The sequence below is a fragment of the Leucoraja erinacea genome, chromosome 18 (assembly GCF_028641065.1).
Source record: "Leucoraja erinacea ecotype New England chromosome 18, Leri_hhj_1, whole genome shotgun sequence".
Taxonomy (NCBI): Eukaryota; Metazoa; Chordata; class Chondrichthyes; order Rajiformes; family Rajidae; genus Leucoraja; species Leucoraja erinaceus.
Genome location: NC_073394.1, coordinates 18,841,082 through 18,861,003, shown reverse-complemented (window position 1 = coordinate 18,861,003; position 19,922 = coordinate 18,841,082). Strand labels below are relative to the sequence as shown.

General features: G+C 41.3%; 1 protein-coding gene across 3 annotated transcripts in view; it reads right to left on the bottom strand.

Moving 5' to 3' along the window:
* LOC129705713 (uncharacterized) overlaps positions 1-19,922 on the bottom strand; it is a 144,783-nt gene that overhangs the window by 73,900 nt on the left and 50,961 nt on the right. For all 3 annotated transcript variants that reach the window (XM_055649456.1, XM_055649455.1, XM_055649457.1), the window contains exon 2: positions 1,171-1,244. In XM_055649456.1, coding sequence (XP_055505431.1) covers positions 1,171-1,236 — 66 coding nt within the window. In that variant the 5' untranslated portion in view covers positions 1,237-1,244. The remainder of the gene's footprint in view (positions 1-1,170; positions 1,245-19,922) is intronic.

Here is a 19,922-nt window from a genome sequence, read left to right as displayed (position 1 = left end):
TTTAGATGACTAGCCATGGTCATATTGAATGGCAGTGCTGGCTCGAAGGGCCGATCGCCTATTCCTGCACCTATTTTCTATGTTTCTATGCTTGAGTATATGGCAATAAAACTCGATCACTTGATTTTGAAGCATTCATGCATGGTGGAGGTATAATGTAGTCATAGAGTGATACAGTGTGAAAACAGGCCCTTCGGCGCAACTTGCCCACACCCGCCAACATGTCCCAGCTATGCTACCTGCTTTTGGTCCATACCTCCAAACCTGTCCTATCCATGTATCAGTCTAACTTTTTCTTAAATGTTGGGATGGTCTCTGCCTTAACTACCTCCTCTGGCAGCTTGTTCCATACACCCATCACCCTTTGTGTGGATAAAGTTTCCCCTTAAAAAGTTACCTCTTAAAAATACTTCATACAAAAAACATTGAAATCATACTTCTACAGGGCACTAAAACATGATTTTAATACATCAAATTTCAAAAAGTTCCTACCCTATGAGGGGGAACATCCTTCTTCCACACCCTCTCCCCACTCGGTTGCTCGACTCCCTCACCGGGTACCCCCAAGGCCAGTGATCAGTGATCGCACAGCCTCCCCCCTTTCAAAAACTCTCCAATCCAATTTAAACCATATATATTGTATTCAAGTGTAAGTTAAAAGACTCGCTGCAGTATGCACCATATTGCACAATTCCAATGTTTCCTATTTAGTTACATATGAGTTTGCATTCTTCCAGTCTTTCAAATGGTTCCAAGTAAGATGCACACTGTTCTTCAAAGGGAATGCCTCAACTCCCAAAGGACCATCTCCTCCAAAACTAAATTTTATGTTTAATTTTCACACTAGCGTAGAGTCTTACTCAGTAATATTGGGGTTGCCTGTATTGCAAATTATAAATTATTATTTAAATGAGATGATTACCATGCATTAGGTCAAGTCATTGCTTTAACATGCAGTATACAAATTGGCTGCATAAATATCTACTAAAATTAATGATTGCATTTAATTGTTCCCAATGTTAAAGAACTGAAAATAATTCGAAATAATCATGATTTTTGTAAAAAATGAGTTGCCAATTTACAAATATCGGTTTTACACTTTTGCACAAAGGCAAAATCAATTAATTGAGTAGCTATTTCCTTCATCCTATTTTCTGAATTGTACAGTACCTTATTATAATTAGAAATTATTTCAGCCCGTTCTTCTGCAATTAATGTCTCTAAATCTTTCTTCATGTCAAAAGCTGGAAAAGAAATTTAAAATGTTAGTAATTCATAAGCATATCAATGTAAAACATATTTATTCTAATTGTTTCATCTATCATAGGGAATCTATCATAGTTTAAATGGACTACTCGGATGCCACACTAACATGTTCTGGGGTATTCCAATTCGGGGTTTATTTCCCAATATAATGTACTTTAAACTATTCATTAAAATATAAAACATTGACAGCAATGTAGGGCTAATTACTAATTACCATTTTACTTATTAGTGTCATCATGAAATAATTAATAAGGATTTTGTATTCCTTCTTAAAATTATTACAGAGTTCTAGATTATTTGGTGCTACAAAGACATCAAAAAGCAATTAAATAGATGCCTATGAAAAGTTCAATGGTTCAATGGTACTTTGTCACAAGTACCGAGATACAGGTGCACAACCTTTTATCCGGTATTTCCGGAAACCGAAAAGCTCCGAAAATCGGACATTTTTTCCAGGATGTCGTCTGTACACCAAAGTTCGCGTTTGGCACCAAACTTGACCCGAAACAACCCACGGTCAACCCAGGTCTGTACTACTGTAGCGGCGGCCTCCTCCCTGGAGACCGGGGAGACACTTAAACATCTGTAAATCATTGCTTAAATGTTAGTCAGTTAGTTTGGAGGGCTTTTATGTGAAGGGGGGGGGTGAAAGGAAACTTTAATTCTTAGTCCCCTACCTGGTCGGAGAGGCGGGGAGCGGGCAATGCCTTACCGGGTCGCCGTGCAGTAAGCTCCAGAGCGCTGTGGCCGCCGACTCCCAACATCGCGGAGCTGGGGCTGCGGGCGTCCGGCCGAGGGTGGCGCCGGTTGTAGCGCTGGATTTGGAGCGCCGCGCAGCCAGGGGTAGAGTTGCCGGGGTCGGAGCTCCACCCGGCGCCGCCCGCGGCCGGACGCCCGCAGCCTCAGCTCCGCGGCGTTGGGAGTCGGCGGCCACAGCGCTCTGGAGCTTACCGCACGGCGACCCGGTAAGGCATTGCCCGCTCCCCGCTGGTATCCCAGCGCTGTGGCCGCCGACTCCCAACATCGCGGAGCTGGGGCTGCGGGCGTCCGGTTGCGGGTGGCGCTGGATTTGGAGCGCCGCGCAGCCAGGGGTAGAGTTGCCGGGGTCGGAGCTCCACCCGGCGCCGCCCGCGGCCGGACGCCCGCAGCCTCAGCTCCGCGATGTTGGGAGTCGGCGGCCACAGCGCTTCGGAGCTTACTGCACGGCGACCCGGTAAGGCATTGCCTGCTCCCCGCCTCTCCGATCAGGTAGGGGACTAAGAATTAAAGTTTCCCCCTTCACCCCCCCCCCCCACCACATAAAATCCCTCCAAACTAACTGACTAACATTTAAGCAATGATTTACAATGATTCCCCAGTCTCCGGGGAGGAGGCAGCCGCTCCAGACTTTTCAAGCCGCCCGCGCTACCTACCTAATCTACACTAAAAATCTTCCATTCCGAAATCCGAAAAATTCCGAAATCCGAGAGGTGTCTGGTCCCAAGGCTTTCGGATAAAAGGTTGTGCACCTGTACAGTGATATTATTTTTTGCATATTCAGTATGCAAAAAAATAATTAGTATTAGATTCAATACAAGTGTATAAGTATTAGATTTAATACGTGATAATACACTGAGACATTATACAAGAGTCACCAACTTTCTTATGATATAAAATATTATACTCATGTTAACCATTCTTGTGGTATGTTTTCTATTTTTATGCATAATGCTAACATGCATATGCCATCAATCTTCTCATATTTTTAAAATGTTACTGATGAGACAGAAACATTACCACTTTCATAAAATCCAGCCTCACAACAATAATGTCAAATTACTTGAGGCTTCTTTTTAAATATTTTACAAGCACCTTTTATGTCTCCCTCACATTTAATTCAATTCCACCGTATTTATGGACATGGAAGTGAGATTTATGTAGATCCAGTTTATTTCATCTGCATTATTTTGGCCAAACTACTGATAAGCCAGCTGTTTTTTCAGACACAATTACAGCTTTACCTTGGGCCATTAATATCACACACTTATGTCATGAATCATTTATAGTCCAATCTGACCTCTTGATAGTCAGCAACTGAACAGAAAGGCAGTCTGATGAATCAGCATCCAAATGTATCTATTTTCTCGGAAAATAGTTCATCATCGTTTTTTGACCAGGAAACTATCAGGCCAAAATCCATTGACTGCTAAGTTTATTAATAAATATCAACGAGTGGGAATTGACCAGCTGCTGCTCTAGATGTTTTCAGCTTTCTTTCAATTTCTATTGACAACGCTGTTTGAATTATTGATCCACCTTCAGTAAATCAGTTCAGAAGATTAATTGTCCTTTCAAGAATGTGGATTCAAGCTCCACATCAGAGTTTAACATATATTCTTGGTTAATTAGTGCACTACTGGGGGAATAATGCACTGGTGTTGATCTCATCTTCTGCCAATTTAAGTGGCCAAAATCTCAGCCAATATAATTTCATCAGCCAAATTCAATAAAATTATGATTTTGTTATTCATTCTTTATGTCTGGAAATCTTTATATTTATTAATGGTTATAAAACAACAGTAGAACCAATACAAAGGCAGTCCACTGACAAAACAATTATTTGCGATGTCCTGAGGATATAAACGAGAAATTTCCTTCCTGGTACTTTGCAATGCAAAATTAGTTCCTTTGTGGGATTTTGAAAGAAAAGTATAATGTCAATATATGCTTCTTTGTTCTTAAACAGTCCCTTGGGATCAGGAATTAGTTGCTTCCATGTTGGTTTTGTGGGTTCTGAGCTAACTGATGATGCCACTATATAGTGTGTTTAGTGCTATCAACCCCCAGGGGTAAATTTCCAGGCAAAGATGAACATAAATTCTGTAGGGCCTGAACACATTAAACACATGGTAACAATTGGTGTGGTTGTGTGGATTCTACTTTCCACACATTATTTAAATACATATGCACCATCAATTTTTCATATTTTTAAAATGTTACTGATGAGACAGAAACATTACCAGTTACATAAAATTCAACACCATAACAATTGCATCAAATTGAGGCTTCTTTTAAAATATTTTACAAGTACTTCCCTGTCTCCCTCACGTATTATTTAATTCCATTGTGTTTACAGACCATGTTAGTGAGATCATTTATGTAGCTCAGTTTAATCTGACCACGCTTCAATAAATCAACTGATTTTCAGGCACAATTCATTTTAAAAACTTTATTTTGGGCACATTCAGACAACACACTTGCGTCATGAATCATTTATAGACCAGTTTGACCTCTTTCAATAGTCTGCAACTAAACAGAATGGCAGTCTGACAAAAATGCATCAAAATTTATGTCTTAAAAGTCATAGAAACATAGAAAATAGGTGCAGGAGTAGGCCATTCAGCCCTTCGAGCCTGCACCGCCATTCAATATGATCATGGCTGATCATCCAACTCAGTATCCCATCCCTGCCTTCTCTCCATACCCCCTGATCCCTTTAGCCACAAGGGCCACATCTAACTCCCTCTTAAATATAGCCAATGAACTGGCCTCAACTACCTTCTGTGAGAATTCCTCAGATTCACCACTCTCTCATCTCGGTCCTAAAAGACTTCCCTCTTATCCTTAAACTGTGACCCCTAGCTCTGGACTTCCCCAACATCGGGAATAATCTTCCTGCATCTAGCCTGTCCAACCCCTTAAGAATTTTGTAAGTTTCTATAAGATCCCCCCTCAATCTTCTAAATTCTAGCGTGTACAAGCCGAGTCTATCCAGTCTTTCTTCATATGAAAGTCCTGCCATCCCAGGAATCAGTCTGGTGAACCTTTTCTGTACTCCCTCTATGGCAAGAATGTCTTTCCTCAGATTAGGAGACCAAAACTGTATGCAATACTCCAGGTGTGGTCTCACCAAGACCCTGTACAACTGCAGTAGAACCTACCTGCTCCTATACTCAAGTCCCTTTGCTATGAATGCTAACATACCATTTACTTTCTTCACTGCCTGCTGCACCTGCATGCCTCCTTTCAATGACTGGTGTACCATGACACCCAGGTCTTGTTGCATCTCCCCTTTTCCTAATCAGCCACCATTCAGATAATAGTCTACTTTCCTGTTTTTGCCACCAAAGTGGATAACCTCACATCAAGTCATCCACCAAGGATGATTTTGTGGGTTGTAAACCAAAGGGCCTGTCCCACTTGGGCGTCATTTGCGCGACATCATTTACGCGTCACGACGCACGCGTCGTGACGCGCACGTGATGCGCGCATAGCGTTCATTATGCGCACATGGTGCGTGGTGACGTAGCCAGTGACGCACGGTCGCGCGCGGCGCCCCAGGATTTTGGGATTCACACCCCCCAGAGGTTAATGTCCCGGCAAAGAACTTCATAATGTGTAAGAAGGAACTACAGATGCTGGTTTACACAGAAGATAGACACAAAATGCTAGAGTAAATCAGCAGGGCAGGCAGCATCACTGGATAGAAAGAATGGGTGACGTTTTGGGTCGAACCCTTTCTTCAGTCTGAAGAAACGTCAACCCATTCCTTATAAAGAACTTCATAATATCACTGGTCATGGCATCCAGTTCCAATTGTGAAAATATGTTGAATTTGTGGTTTGGTTTTTTAAAAATAAAATTATTTTAAAACTAACTTGAACTGAATGACACTTCTACTGAATTAGCTCGTTTTGAAATAGTGGTTTTGTTTATCTATTACTTTTATATCATTATTATGATATCTGCCTGTTTGAAATTTTGAAATCATGGCAAAAATGCTGGGCTAATTGTGTGCGATTAGCCTCGTTGCCCAGAATTACAGCCCGCAGCCCCCTACTTGCTTCTTCTAACTTGAGACAGACAAAAGTTGCCTCCCATCAAAATTGCCATGAACAACCAATTTTAAGGTCCCTTGGATTACTAATAGATCCAGTATCCAATCTCCGTAGAGTCCAGGTAATCTGAATCAACAGAAATAATTTTACAGATGGCAGATACGCCCCAAATTTGTTAGTTTGTTTGGATACTGTCTTTCCAGTACAGCTCAGATTGACTAAATGGAGATTTGAATCAGAGGGACAAGATTAATGCATTCAACATTCTGAAATAGTTTTTTATACGTCACCCTCATTCCTTCCCCTCACAAAATAAAATGACTGTTAAGAATAATTAAAATTTTAAGTGTTTAAAATAGTTTACCTACCATGTGAAAATTCATTCATAAATAAACAGATATTCTACATTACTAATTTTCGTAGAGTAAATAACTTCAAGACCAAAAGTCAGAAAAAATTTTTAATCATGACTGACAAACACGCTTTGTTAACTAAATGTTCATCATTTTACCACCAATTTGGACACCTAAAATGTAACATTAAAAACTCTGCCACACTTAGTCATGAATATTTAATTCATAATTAAACTTCATATGGCCCCTCATACATATACATTTTGATAATATTCAGGGCAATATCTTCATCAATACCAGGAGAAAAATAAAGTAATATAAAGATAATACAGTACTGTAAAGATCTCGTAACGGTCGTTGTGCTTGGTGTCCATTGCCACAACTACCATTATCGGGGTCGGTACCTCTGTAAGTTAAATCAAGGAGGCTCCAAACCTCTGCTTTTCAAAAACCCAATGATGGTAGTAGTGATTTTTGGGCGAGTTAATTATTATTTCTTATTTTCCAATGTAATATATATAAACCATCGTGGTGTCAAAAATGCAACGACCATTTACGATATATTTTCCGACTTTTTAAAATCAATTAAAAAAAATTGGTCATCAAAACTAAGAAACTGAGCCAATCTTCAATTTGGCAACACACTGTCTCTTGTTTACCTTTTGTACGGACCAAGTCGCCAACTTCATTCCTTCGTGTAAACTTCGGGAAACTCCGCAACGACCATTACGGAGACAATTTGCTTACTAAATCAATCAGCCCAAATCAAACCTTCTGACGAATCATCGGCCATCGATATAGCTCAAATCCATAAGATAATGTACCATTTAGATCACATTGGTGAAAATGTTTGGTTTTCGCTAATAATGTAACGTTCGTTTTCTGGGACATCAAACATTTTAGTGTCCACCGCAATGTACGTTTGTGTGTATGATGTGTAACATGTGTTGCGATGTCCACTCAGATGAATGGAGTATTCTCCTACATGATCAGGTGAAGTGGAAACGGTGTTTGCAATTTTATTGTTCTATGTGGTAGTCATAAACATAGAAAGGAATAAGAAATACGAGCACTTACTGTGCCAACTATGCGACAACCGTTACACAAAATGTATTTGTGTATTCTGATGCCATTTTCGGAATCTTGCCATTAATATGCTATCTTTTCTTATATTATTTGTTGATACTATGTTAGTCATGAACCCAATAGAGTGCTTGACAACTTTTTTGAAGAAATTTGAAATTTGACCCCCTTTGTCGCATTTTTGTGTGCAGTATTGTAAAAAGACACATATACATTCATAGTTTGAATGACATTGCAGCTAACATTGTTAGTAAATTTGCAGGTGACACCAAAATTAGTGGTCCAATGGACAGTGAGGAAGGATATCCAAGTTAACCAACAGGATCAATATCAGTTGGGAAGGAGGACCAAGGAATGGCAAATAGAATTTAAATCTGATAAGTGTGAGATGTTGCACGTTGGCCTGTTAAACCAGGACAGACCCTGGAGCGTATTGCAGATCAGAGAGATCTGGGGGTGCAGGTGCATGGTTCCCTGAAAATAGCCAGGTGGGTGAACAATGTGGTGATGAATTGACACACTTGCCTTTATTGGGAAAGATATCATATAGAAAAGTTGACATATCACGACATAACCCTATTGATTCTATCTACACCACGTTGCTCTGGGAAACCAGTCTATATAATCAAGGACCACTCACACCCTGGTCAGTTCATCTGCTCCCCTCTTCCAATCGGCAGATGATACAAATTTTTGAGAGCACATACAACCAGACTCTTCCCCACTATTAACAGACACCATTATCAGACCTTCCACAAGATAAGCAATATATTGCTGACCATTCTTCCCATCCCCTCCCATCTACCTTGTTTTGGTTCTTGCACTTTTTTACCTGCACTTTTTCTGTAGCTGCAACAGTATATTCTGCACTTGGTTTCCTTTCTATTTGTACTACCTATTGCATTAATTATAATTGATTATAATCATGAATGGGTGTTTTTACCTGGATAGCACACAAATAAGTTTCTCACTGTATCTTAGTGTACATGACAATAATAATAAACCAATAAACCAAGGTAAATACAATAGAACCATTTACAAGGAAAGAGAGAAAGATGTGTTTTGAAGATTCAACATTTCATAAAATGTAAGAGTTTTCAAAAAATTCTAAAAATGTCCAAAAGAGGTGGCAGTACACAGAACAGCATTGTTGTGTTTCCCTCTATAATACTATGATGTGTCAGTTTTAGCACAAATGGCTGCTCCTTAGCCATACAGGCATGATCTGTACAGCCAGTTCTCAATGTATAATATACTACTAGACCCGTTGGGACCCTCCAGCATCACACGGAAGGGCTGGTCCCCCAACGCAATATTCCACCTCTCCACCAATTCCAATATTGGTGGTCAGTGGGGATGTTTCTGGAGCACTAGTATGGGTTTTGTGGGCTGAAGGGACTGGTTTCCAGAGGGCTAGTATGGACATCGTGGGCTGAATGGATTATTGGGCTTGCAGCTCAGTCACTCAAGCCTGTTGTGCTGGCAGCTCACTCACTCACGGCTGGTGCGCTGGCAGCTCGCTCATGGCTATTCCTGGAAATTCAATTTCAAGCAGGGTGCAAGGCCACCAAATTCAAGTGCAGTTTCATACCATTTCAAGCAGGGTGCAAGGCCACTAAAGACAGAGAGTCGTGACCTCTCCCTCCTCCATCTTGGAGAGACTGGGCCATGCCCACACTTCTGGGTTTTATAGTCTCTCACCCCCTCCCACCAGAAGGGGCGTGGCCTTCATGGCGTGATTGACAGGAGAGAAAATCTCAACATTTTTCTAAACACTAATCACTCTTTTATTTTTCATCGATGGGAAAAATCCTCAGTACCTGATGAGCGGAGGGGGACTCCGAGTAAGATGGCCAAAAATCACAGTGGTAAGTGGCAGTGTTTTTTCTAAAATCAATATACAGAACAGGAAGTGGTCAAGTTCAGACTTTTATTAATATAGAGATAAGCAACACTGTTCCAACTCGAGAAAATTAATGCAACTTTATGAATGGCTGTTGCAATGATAGAAATGTGGCTGGGGGAATGCTCCTGGATATCAGAGGAACCTGAATGGGCAGGAAATGAGCGGTGCATATATAGTAGGCATGTTATTTTTGCATGGCGGCCACATAGGCCCTTTTAAGATATGATAAGCAGGTCTCACAAACTTGTGAAGGCCTACTTCTACCAGGTGCTCCTGAAAAGGCATTTCTAAGGCTTCTGTTAAAAATGAATGAAGCTTGTATTTGGGAAAGCATGCCACTTTCAGAATTTTTACTGTCCACTATACCTGCTTCAGTAGGCTGGTGAGAAAGTAGCCAAAATTTTAATGACTTCCATATTTCAGTGATGACGCAATGATCCTGCAATTGCAACAAGGCCTCCTCCAACACCAAGGACAAAGAATACAGTGTATGTATTGGCCCTTTAGGTACCCTGGTTTCAAGAAAATTGGGGTCCGAATAATTTGAACTAAAATCTGAAAATGCCAGAAATATTCAGCTAGTCAGGCCAGCATCTATTCCATGTTAATACTCTTCAATGATTGTTTTCGCAAAAACTAAGAACTGTCAGTGGTCAGGTCAGTTAGTTTAAAAATCTCATTGGAGTTAAGATTCAATGATGCATTGCTGATGGCATCATTTGAGGGAGCTTTATATTAAAAATAAGATGCTGGGGAAAATGAAAAACCCACTAATATATCTGTCTGAAGTTCAATTTCTAAATGGACAATTGAGAGACCAAAACTATATTTATATAATGACTTTTTTTCCCAACTTCGTAGCATCTTTTTTTTTAGTTCTGTAAGGCCAATGTCTGTGCTGTGGAAAAAGATGAACTAAAGGGAAGCTGTTTTGTTAACTCACCATATCCACATTAGAAGAAACCACAGTCTAAACTTGGTATGATATCTGCAATGGCACATTAAACACAGTGTATGGTTGACCACTGGATGATTTGCTTGAGGGCTTGCAGCTGCAAAATTCAGTCATTCATGCAGCCATAGGCTTTCATCAGATGATGCTGAGAAGGATCAGGACCTCAAGAATCAGGCAGATCACTGTTCATAAGTGATAGGTAGAGAATTAGGGCATTCGGCCCATCAAGTCTACTCCACCACTCAAGCATGGCTGATCTATCTTTTCCTCTGTTGAGGCAGTGGTCTTGATCAGCTATTGGGGGAATAAAAGTGGAGTCAGGCAACAGATTAGCTGAGGGGCACCTGTGGACTGTTATGTGATCAGTGAAAGAGGAGGCTGGAGATTGTGTTTGGACTAGGAAGTGGGATTATGAAGCATAAAATTAGCTCCCATGTTGGGCAACTATTTTACGCCAGAGGAGATTTCCAGTATCAAACTCCAGGACTTGCTCAGAAGATTCCATTTTACATCATGGCAAAATATTTAGTAAAGAACTGCGATGCTGGTTTAAAGCAAAGGTAGACACAAAATGCTGAAGTAACTCAGCAGGACAGGCAGCATCAACCTACAGACTCCCATAGCTATCTGGACTACACTTCTATCCACCCTACTTCCTGTAAAGACTCTATCCCCTACTCCCAATTCTTCCGTCTATGCCGCATCTGCGCCCAGGATGAGGTTTTCCATACAAGATCATCGGAGATGTCCTCAGTCTTTAGGAAACGGGTTCCCCTCTTCCATTATAGATGAGGCTCTCACTAGGGTCTCCTCGATATCCCGCAGCTCCGCTCTTGCTCCCCATCCCCCCATTCCCATCCCCCTTGTCCTCACCTTCCACCCCATCAGCCGTCGCATATAGCATAGACTCCTCCAACATTTTGGTCACCAATGTGATCCCACTGCTGGCCACATCCTCCCATCTTCATCCCTTTCTCCTTTCCACAGAGACCGTTCCTCTGCAACTCCCTGGTCAACTCGTCCCTTCCCACCCAAACCACACCTTGCCCAGGTACTTTCCCCTGCAACCACAGGAGACGCAACACCTGTCCCTTTACCTCCCCCCCTTGACTACATCCAAGGACCCCAACAGTCTTTTCAGGTGAGGCAGAGGTTCATTTGCACTGCCTCCAACCTCATCTACTGTATCTGCTGTTCCAGGTGTACATCGGCGAGACCAAGCACAGGCTCAGCGATCGTTTAGCTGTACACCTGCACTCAGTCCGCCTTAACCTACCTGATCTCCCAGTTGCTCAACACTTTAACTCCCCCACCCATTCCTAAGAGTTAGAGTGAGGCCCAGCCCAAATTGGAGGAGCAGCACCTCATATTTTGCTTGGGTAACTTGCACCCCAGCAGTATGAACATTGACCTCTTTAACTTCAAATAGCCCTTGGTCACCTTCTCTCTCCCCTTTTCCAGTTCTCCGACCAGTCTTACCGTCTCCGACTACATTCTATCTATGTCCCGCCCACTCCCCTGACATCAGACTGATTGAGTACGAGGGAGAAAGCTGGAAAAGAGAGGTGGGCTGGACAAAGCCTGGCAAGCGTTAGGTGGATACAAGTGAGTATGGAGAAGGTGATTGGCTGATGGGTGGAACAAATGGCAGAAACTAGAGGTGCGAAGGTCATCTGATAAGGAAAGAAGAAGGAATTGAAAGTAAAGCCAGAGGGAGGGATTTGGGTGGAAGGGGGTGGAAAGAGGAAAAAGTGGGGGAATAAAAATAAAATATGGGACTCGGGGATAGGTGATTGGAGGAGGGTAAAAGAGCAGACTGACCAGGTTGGTGGAGAAATATGTGCACACTGGAATGGGGGTATTACTTAAAATTGGAGAATTTGTTGTTTATACTGTTGGGTTGTAGGCTACCCAAGTCAAAAATGAACTGTTCTTCGAGTGTGTGTGTGGCCTCACTCTGCCAATGGAGGAGGCCAAGAATAGAATAGTCGGTATGTGGATGAGAAGGAGAGTTAAAATGGTTAGTAACCGGTAGACAGAGCACACGTGTTCGGCGAAATAGTTGCCTTGTGTATGCTTGGTCCTGCCGATGTAAAAGTAGCGCTGGTCAGGACGATTTGGAGTATTGTGAGCAATGTTGGGCCCCATATCTGAGGATGGATGTGGTGGTTCCAGAAGAGGTTTACCAAAATAATCACAGGAATGAGTAGGTTGAAACTTACCAAATAGTGAAAGGAGTGGATGTGGAGAGGATGTTTGCACTATTGAGAGAGTCTAGTTTGGAGACTAGGACCAGAGGTCATAGCCTCAGAATTAAAGGACTTCCTTTAGGAGGAGATGAGGAGGAATTTCTTTAGTCAGATGGTGGTGAATCTTTGGAATGCATTGCCACAGAAGGCTTTGGAGGCCGTCAATGGATATTTTTAAAGCAGAGATACTGTAGTTAGATTCTTGATTAGCTACGATTGAATGGTGGAGTAAAATTGATGGGCTGAATGGCCTAACATGAATCTATGAATGTGTACACATAAATAATAATGAATACAAAAGATAATTTTCCAGGACAGGATTTTCTACACCAGGCTATTGAGTGAAATGTGAACATTGAGTGACATTTGGAAACCGCTCTGCCCAGGACCTCAAGAAATTGCAGAGATTGTAGATCTAGCCCAGTCAGTCACACAGACCATACTTCCTACTATTGACCCAATCTACACTTCATGCTGCTAACATAATCAAAGACTTATCCTACCCCGGTCATTCCTTCTTCTACGTGCTCTCGTCTAGCAGAAGGTACAGAAGCTTAAAAGTGCTCCCTCCAGACCCAGTGGGTCAGGCCGCATCTGTGGAGGGACTGGGCCGACGACGTTGCAGTTATATTTAGTAATTTGAAAACCCAGATACTTTTTTTTTGTGTTTGAGTTGCCACTCTGAATATGAACTTCTCCAAATCCTAGCACTTATTCGGCTTAACTTTTTGTCCCTGTGGAGAAATTCAGAAGAAAAACGCACACCGCATTTCTGGCAATAGGTTTCCAGGGACTATACTTGTGCATTTGCAATTAAGTCAAAGCAATAAATCAGCATTTGTACCCTGCAAAGAGTCGGGCTAAACAGACTCGGGCTTCGGATGAGTGCCCCAGGCATAATAAGTTTGGAGAAACAAATGATCTGCACTGCAAAGGCAGGTGCAATACAAAGAGCCGGAGATCTGCGGCTTGTAGGGAGAAAATGCCAAGACGGCCTCTACTCGTCCCCTCAAAAAAGTTACCAGAGAGGAGCATGCCAGCGATGGCGAACGTGAGGAGCAAGGCTAGTAGGAGTGTGAACCGGGGTCTTTACTTCTGCACCCTCAAGGTCGGCTGTGGGGGGCCCCTCTGGGGCATCATGGGGACCAGGCGAGGAGAGGGACATTAGTTAGCTGGACGATCTAGACAAAGGCAACGGCTGGAGGCCCACAGCAGTTGGGGCTCGCCTGGACTGGACACCGCTCCATAAGACCTAGAACGTGGACTAGACTTTGGATTGGCGCCAAGAGCTGGCGTCTCTTGCACGCGGTCTCAACGGACAATTTCCTTACAGTTTGCTAATCGGGGATTGTGCTTATGTTTGGCAATACTTTATTGAAACTGTGTGCAAAAAATAAATTAATTGTGCATTTGCACGAGACAATAAAACACCATTGACCATTTTGCATATTAATAATCAAAATAATGCTGATATAAGGAACTGGGATTCAGGGTAGGGGAATCAAAACCAGGCGACATGGGTTTAAAGTGAGAGAGGAATGATTGAATAGAAACCTGAGGGGCAACTTTTTCACACAGGGTGGTGGTGGGTATATGGAATGAGCTAACATCAGCCAACAACAGCCAACATCATCATGGGCGTCCTATCCCAGTCATTCCTTCTTCTCCCTGCTCCCATCGGGCAGAAGGTACAGAAGCTTAAAAGTGCACCCCATCATGAACAGCTTCTTCCCCTCAGTCTTCAGATTTCTGAACAGTCAATGAATAAGCTAGGGCATTTTTTGATTCACCTCTGCCCCATTGGGGACATTGAACTTTGTCTAATGAACTGATGCACTACAATGCTGAGAACTATACTCTTCCTATTTGCTTTATCTATTATACTTGAGTTTGAACTGATTGCATCAATGTATGGTACGTCTGTTGTTTGAATAGCATGCAAAACAAACTTTTCATTGTATTGCAATACATGTGACAATTATAAACCAAAATGTACTGGCCACTGTCTTTTCTTTCCCCTCTCCCCTTTAGTAGTTTTGTTCCCTCTCCACTCTCAGTGCCGATGCATGATATCAGCCTGAAATGTTGACAATTCCTTAATGGTGCTGAACCTGCTGAATGTCTCTAGCAATAGGCCTTTTGCTCCAGTTTCCAGCATCTGCAATCTGCCATATCTCTTGGAGAGAGTAGTGCCTGCCAAAGGCCAATAAAGATATCCCGAAAATGGAAGATACTATTAAGAAAAGCTGATAAATTAACTAGTGCAGCCTCATTTGTGGATGGTGGATAGCAATCAAATATAGACTCCGCAGTGTTTTGAATGTTCAGGTAATATAAATTGGTGGACAGTCTAGTGATTATTGTACACTGTTAAAGTGATCCGGAAGCATGCAACAACATAATTTTATTGTTATTCTTCTTCATGTTTATTTCATTTTTATTATTCACAATTTAGGACTGTAAACCATGATATCCTAAATTCTGTCATTTTTGAACTTTCGATGGCTATGGGGCGACACGAAACATGTGAGGCCGTCAACAAGTCTCACACAATGGACTCTCATTAGATGGAACAAAAGACTTGCAGGTAGAAACCGTTAATTACCCGGATGTATAGAAATTGATTTCAATAATCAAAATGTTTAAGAAAGAACAGCAATGCTGGAAAAATCAAAGGTAGACAAAAATTCTGGAGAAACTCAGCAGGTGAGGCAGCATCTATGGAGCAAATAGGTGACTTTTCGGGTCAAGACCCTTCTTCAGACTGATGTGGGGGTGGGGTGGGAAGAAGAAAGGAAGAGGAGGAGACAGTGGGCTGCGGGAGAGCTGGGAAGGGGAAGGTGGGAGAAAGCAAGGACTACCTGAACTTGGAGAAAAACTACCCAAGGACTACCCTGAACTTGGAGAAGTCAATGTTCATTGAACGCTGGGGAGATGGGTTTGTTAAAACTACCCAATTCAAAATGTGAGGTGCTACTCAATCATCCAATTTGCGGTGGGACAAGGATATCACTCTGGCCATTGGGGGAGGCCTAGGAAAGAGATAGGTCGGATATGGATGGGTGGGAGGGAGAGTAAAATGAAGTGCTGAGCCACCAGGTAGATAATACAATTTAAAATTGGATTTATTTAAAAACAAAGATGCAAATTTTATCTGTGCGGTCTAGGTGTTGTTTCCTGCGAAAACTTTATATCACCAAAATCCAAGAATGCGCTGAAATGATTATATTTGGTGTAATGGAAGATGAGAATAAATTGAACACATCTCAAAATCTATTCCTTCAAAAAAAATTAATACTTAAATTTTGGACCGATGTAGAGCAGTCGAAAACACATCTCAAAATCTATTCCTTAATTATGACACCTAGAGCAACGGATGCAAGAGATGACATTGGAAGAGGTGCAGGTGAACCTCTGTCTCACCTGGAAAGAGAACTTGGGTCCTTGGGTGGAGTCAAGGGGGGAGGTAAAGCGACAAGTGAAGCATTTCCTACGGTTGCAAGGGAAAGTACTAGGGGAGGGGATGGTTTGGGTGGGAAGAGACAAATTGACCAGGGAGTTACAGAGGAAGCGGTCTCTGCGGAAACATTGACCTCCAATTTCAGGTAGTCCTTGTTTTCTCCCTCCTTCCCCTCCCCTTCCCAGCACTCCCACAGGCCACTGTCTCCTCCTCTTCCTTTCTTCTTCCTGCCCCCACCCCCACATCAGTCTGAAGAGGGGTCTCGACCCGAAACTTCACCTATTCCTTTGCTCCATCGATCCTGCCTCACCCGCTGAGTTTCTCATTTATGTCTACCTTCAATAATCAAAATTATAATCTCAGTAAATTGAGAAACCAGTGAATTTTGATTTTAATCTTAAGGATTAATATTCTACAGCCAACAAATTGGGTCGAAATTAAAACCATCACAGATAATCAAGAGACAGCATTTGTTTTTGACATCCTGAGAGCAAATTCAAGATTTCAGAAGTGTGGTCAAAGAACCAAAGTGCTACCAGGCATTTTAACCACTGATAATGATCTGACATGCACCTAATCTGATACTATGTATATTGTAGGGCAATGCCAACGTTTAATGATGGGGCTTCCGTTCCCACAGAAAAAAATATGCATATTATATTTCAAGTTCAAGTTCAAGTGAGTTTATTGTCATGTGTCCCTGATAGGACAATGAAATTCTTGTTTTGCTTCAGCACACAGAACATAGTAGGCATTTAATACAAAACAGATCAGTGTGTCCATATACCATAATATAAATATATACACACATGAATAAATAAACTGATAAACTGCAAATAACAGATAATGGGTTATTAATAATCAGAGTTTTGTCCGAGCCAGGTTTAATAGCCTGGTGGCTGTGGGGAAGTAGCTATTCCTGAACCTGGTTGTTCCAGTCTTCAGGCTCCTGTACCTTCTACCTGAAGAAAGGCTCGACCCAAAACGTCACCTATTCCTTTTTCCAGAAACTCCAGCTTTGTGTCTATCTTCGGTGTAAACGAGCATCAGCAGTTCCTTCCAATACAAATATTTTTAGTTTGTTGTGCATAACTATTCTTTGCCTCCTCTTCAGGCATTCTTTATTAATAGAGAATTTAAACTTTTTATTGCAGAACGGTTGTTTGTCCATAATTATATGAATTGGTCAAATAACAGGAATTGTTCACAGTCTCAATTGTAGACTGTGCCTACCTGTGTTGTCTTGGTGATCTTTGTAAAAATGATTGGAAAATTATTAACCCTCAGTTTTAACAGGAAATATATTCTTGTTATCCACGTCATAATCTTCTTGTGGCAGTCTGGATAAAGCAAATTCTGAACACCAAGCACAGTGGGCAAACTGATCTCTGGCTTGCCTGGCAAATCCTTGCCTTGTATTGTCATTAGTTCTGTGTAATCATCGAATACAAGTGACAATTGTGATAACTGGCCATTACAACACATAATGCTTTGCATTTGACCTAGTATCCTCACCAGAGCATGTTCTCAGACAATCGTGACATTGGATCCTGGTTCTAGCAAGTCCTGATAATCCTAATAGAACAACAAACCAAACTACCATTGTCTGCATTGGAAGCAATTTCAAAAGGATTATTTTCAAATTATAAACACCACCACTGTCTTCTGGTACTACTGAATTTAGCCCTTTTCATTTATGTTCTAATTGTTCTAATCCATTAGAGTAAATGGATAAAATCATGAATTTCTGAGGGCCTTCTTACTGCAAACTCAATTTTTAGTAAAACACCAACTGAAATATTCATTTTATTAAATCATTAAATTAATCACAAACATGGTCTCTCATGTGATGGATTAGTTGATCTTCACTCAGTAAGATCGGTGTTCAAGAAAGTGAAAGCTGCTGGCTTAAGATAAAATTTAATACCAATACAAAGTCCCTTCCAAGCTAGATTTTTAAAACAATACTGAATAAAAAGACAGTTGGGATATATTTACATCTCATTTCTGATCAACAACAGAAGTAGGCCAACATGAGATTTTACTAATTGTCTAATCTGAATATATCAACAATATTGCCACAAGGACTTATTTTTTGTACTATTATGATTATTAATTTATTGAATTAAAAAAATATTATATATTATGTGTATATGGTATTTACGGGTCTGTAAACCGCTGCGTAAGAATTTCATTGTTCTGTTGTCTGTACACATGATAATTAAACACTCTTGACTTTTGAAATCATTTGGTTATTTTACAAATGTCAGTTACATATTTAAATCCTTTTAGCATTCATGGTTAGCGAGTCACTAATTTGATAATCTAATGAATTTATAATCTATCTATATTTATTCAGCTTTATAAATGGAAATCGAAGGGGACATCAAATTGAAATTATAATCAGTGATCTAATGCAGAGAAAGTCGCTTCTAATGCATTGAATTTATATTGTTCACTTGAGACCTGAACACAACATTTCTGGCTCACTGTGTATACTAACCAATTCAAGATACACGATTAACATTCCTGGCCAGATACACTGGTATTTCTCAAAATGTAAATGAAAAACGTGCTATTTGGAATTTTGCAGACAGAAAGCTACAGCACCCTATACCTACATTACAATATTACCTCAATTAACAGCTTAAAAGCAGTGTGCAGAATGTGGCTGACATGCATGAAGTGCAAAGTGAATCTTTGCCATTTGGAGTTTTATTTAACATTTACTGTTTTACTATACGATAGGTGTGATTTCCTAAGTGAAATAATTGTGACTAACTTTGTGTCAGCTGTTTAATATTTAACCTTGTAAGCATCAACTGTGCTAAGTAGATGGTAAATTTTAAACTTATATCAAATAATATTTTAGAAGTTTCTCCTAGAAATTGTTAGTAAAAATAAAAAACAGCAATGCAGGGTCAGGCCATTAAATTCCCAGAACTTGTTCCACCATTTATTGAGATATGGTGCCAAGGTCTCGGACGTGTCTCAACGCATCCAAGATATCCTTAAATCAGAGGGAGAGGAGCCTGAGGTCGTGGTACACATAGGTACCAATGACATAGGTTAAAAAAAGGGAAGAGGTCCTGAAGGGAGGATTTAGGGAGTTGGGAGGAGAGTTAAGAAAAAGGACCAAAAAGGTAACAATCTCAGGATTACTGCCTGTGCCACGCGACAGTGAGAGTAGGAATGGAGCGAGGTGGAGGATAAATGCGTGGCTGAAAGACTGGTGCAGAGGGCAGGGATTCAAGTTCCTGGATCATTGGGACTTCTTTTGGGGAAGGTGGGACCTGTACAGAAAGGATGGGTTGCACTTGAACCCGAGGGGGACCAATATCCTAGCGGAGAAATTTGCAAAGGCAGCTGGGGAGACTTTAAACTAGAATGGTTGGGGCGAGGGACTCAAATAGCGAAAGGTAGTAGACAGAATGGGAGGCAGGAAGCAGAAATGGGAAGCACTCGGACACAAGAGGAGAAAGAAAAAAAAGGAAATAAACAGAGAATAAGAGACGGGGATTTTCTTAAATGTGCATATTTTAATGCTAGGAGCATTGTAAGAAAGGTGGATGAGCTTAGAGTCTGGATAGACACCTGGAAGTATGATGTTGTGGTGATCAGTGAAACGTGGTTGCAGGAGGGCTGTGATTGGAAACTAAATATTCCAGGATTTCGCTGCTTCTGGTGTGATAGAATTGGAGGGGCAAGAGGTGGAGGTGTTGCATTGCTAGTCAGGGAAGATATTACAGCAGTGCTTTGGCAGGATAGATTGGAGGGCTCATCTAGGGAGGCTATTTGGGTGGAATTGAGAAGTGGGAAAGGTGTAGCAACTC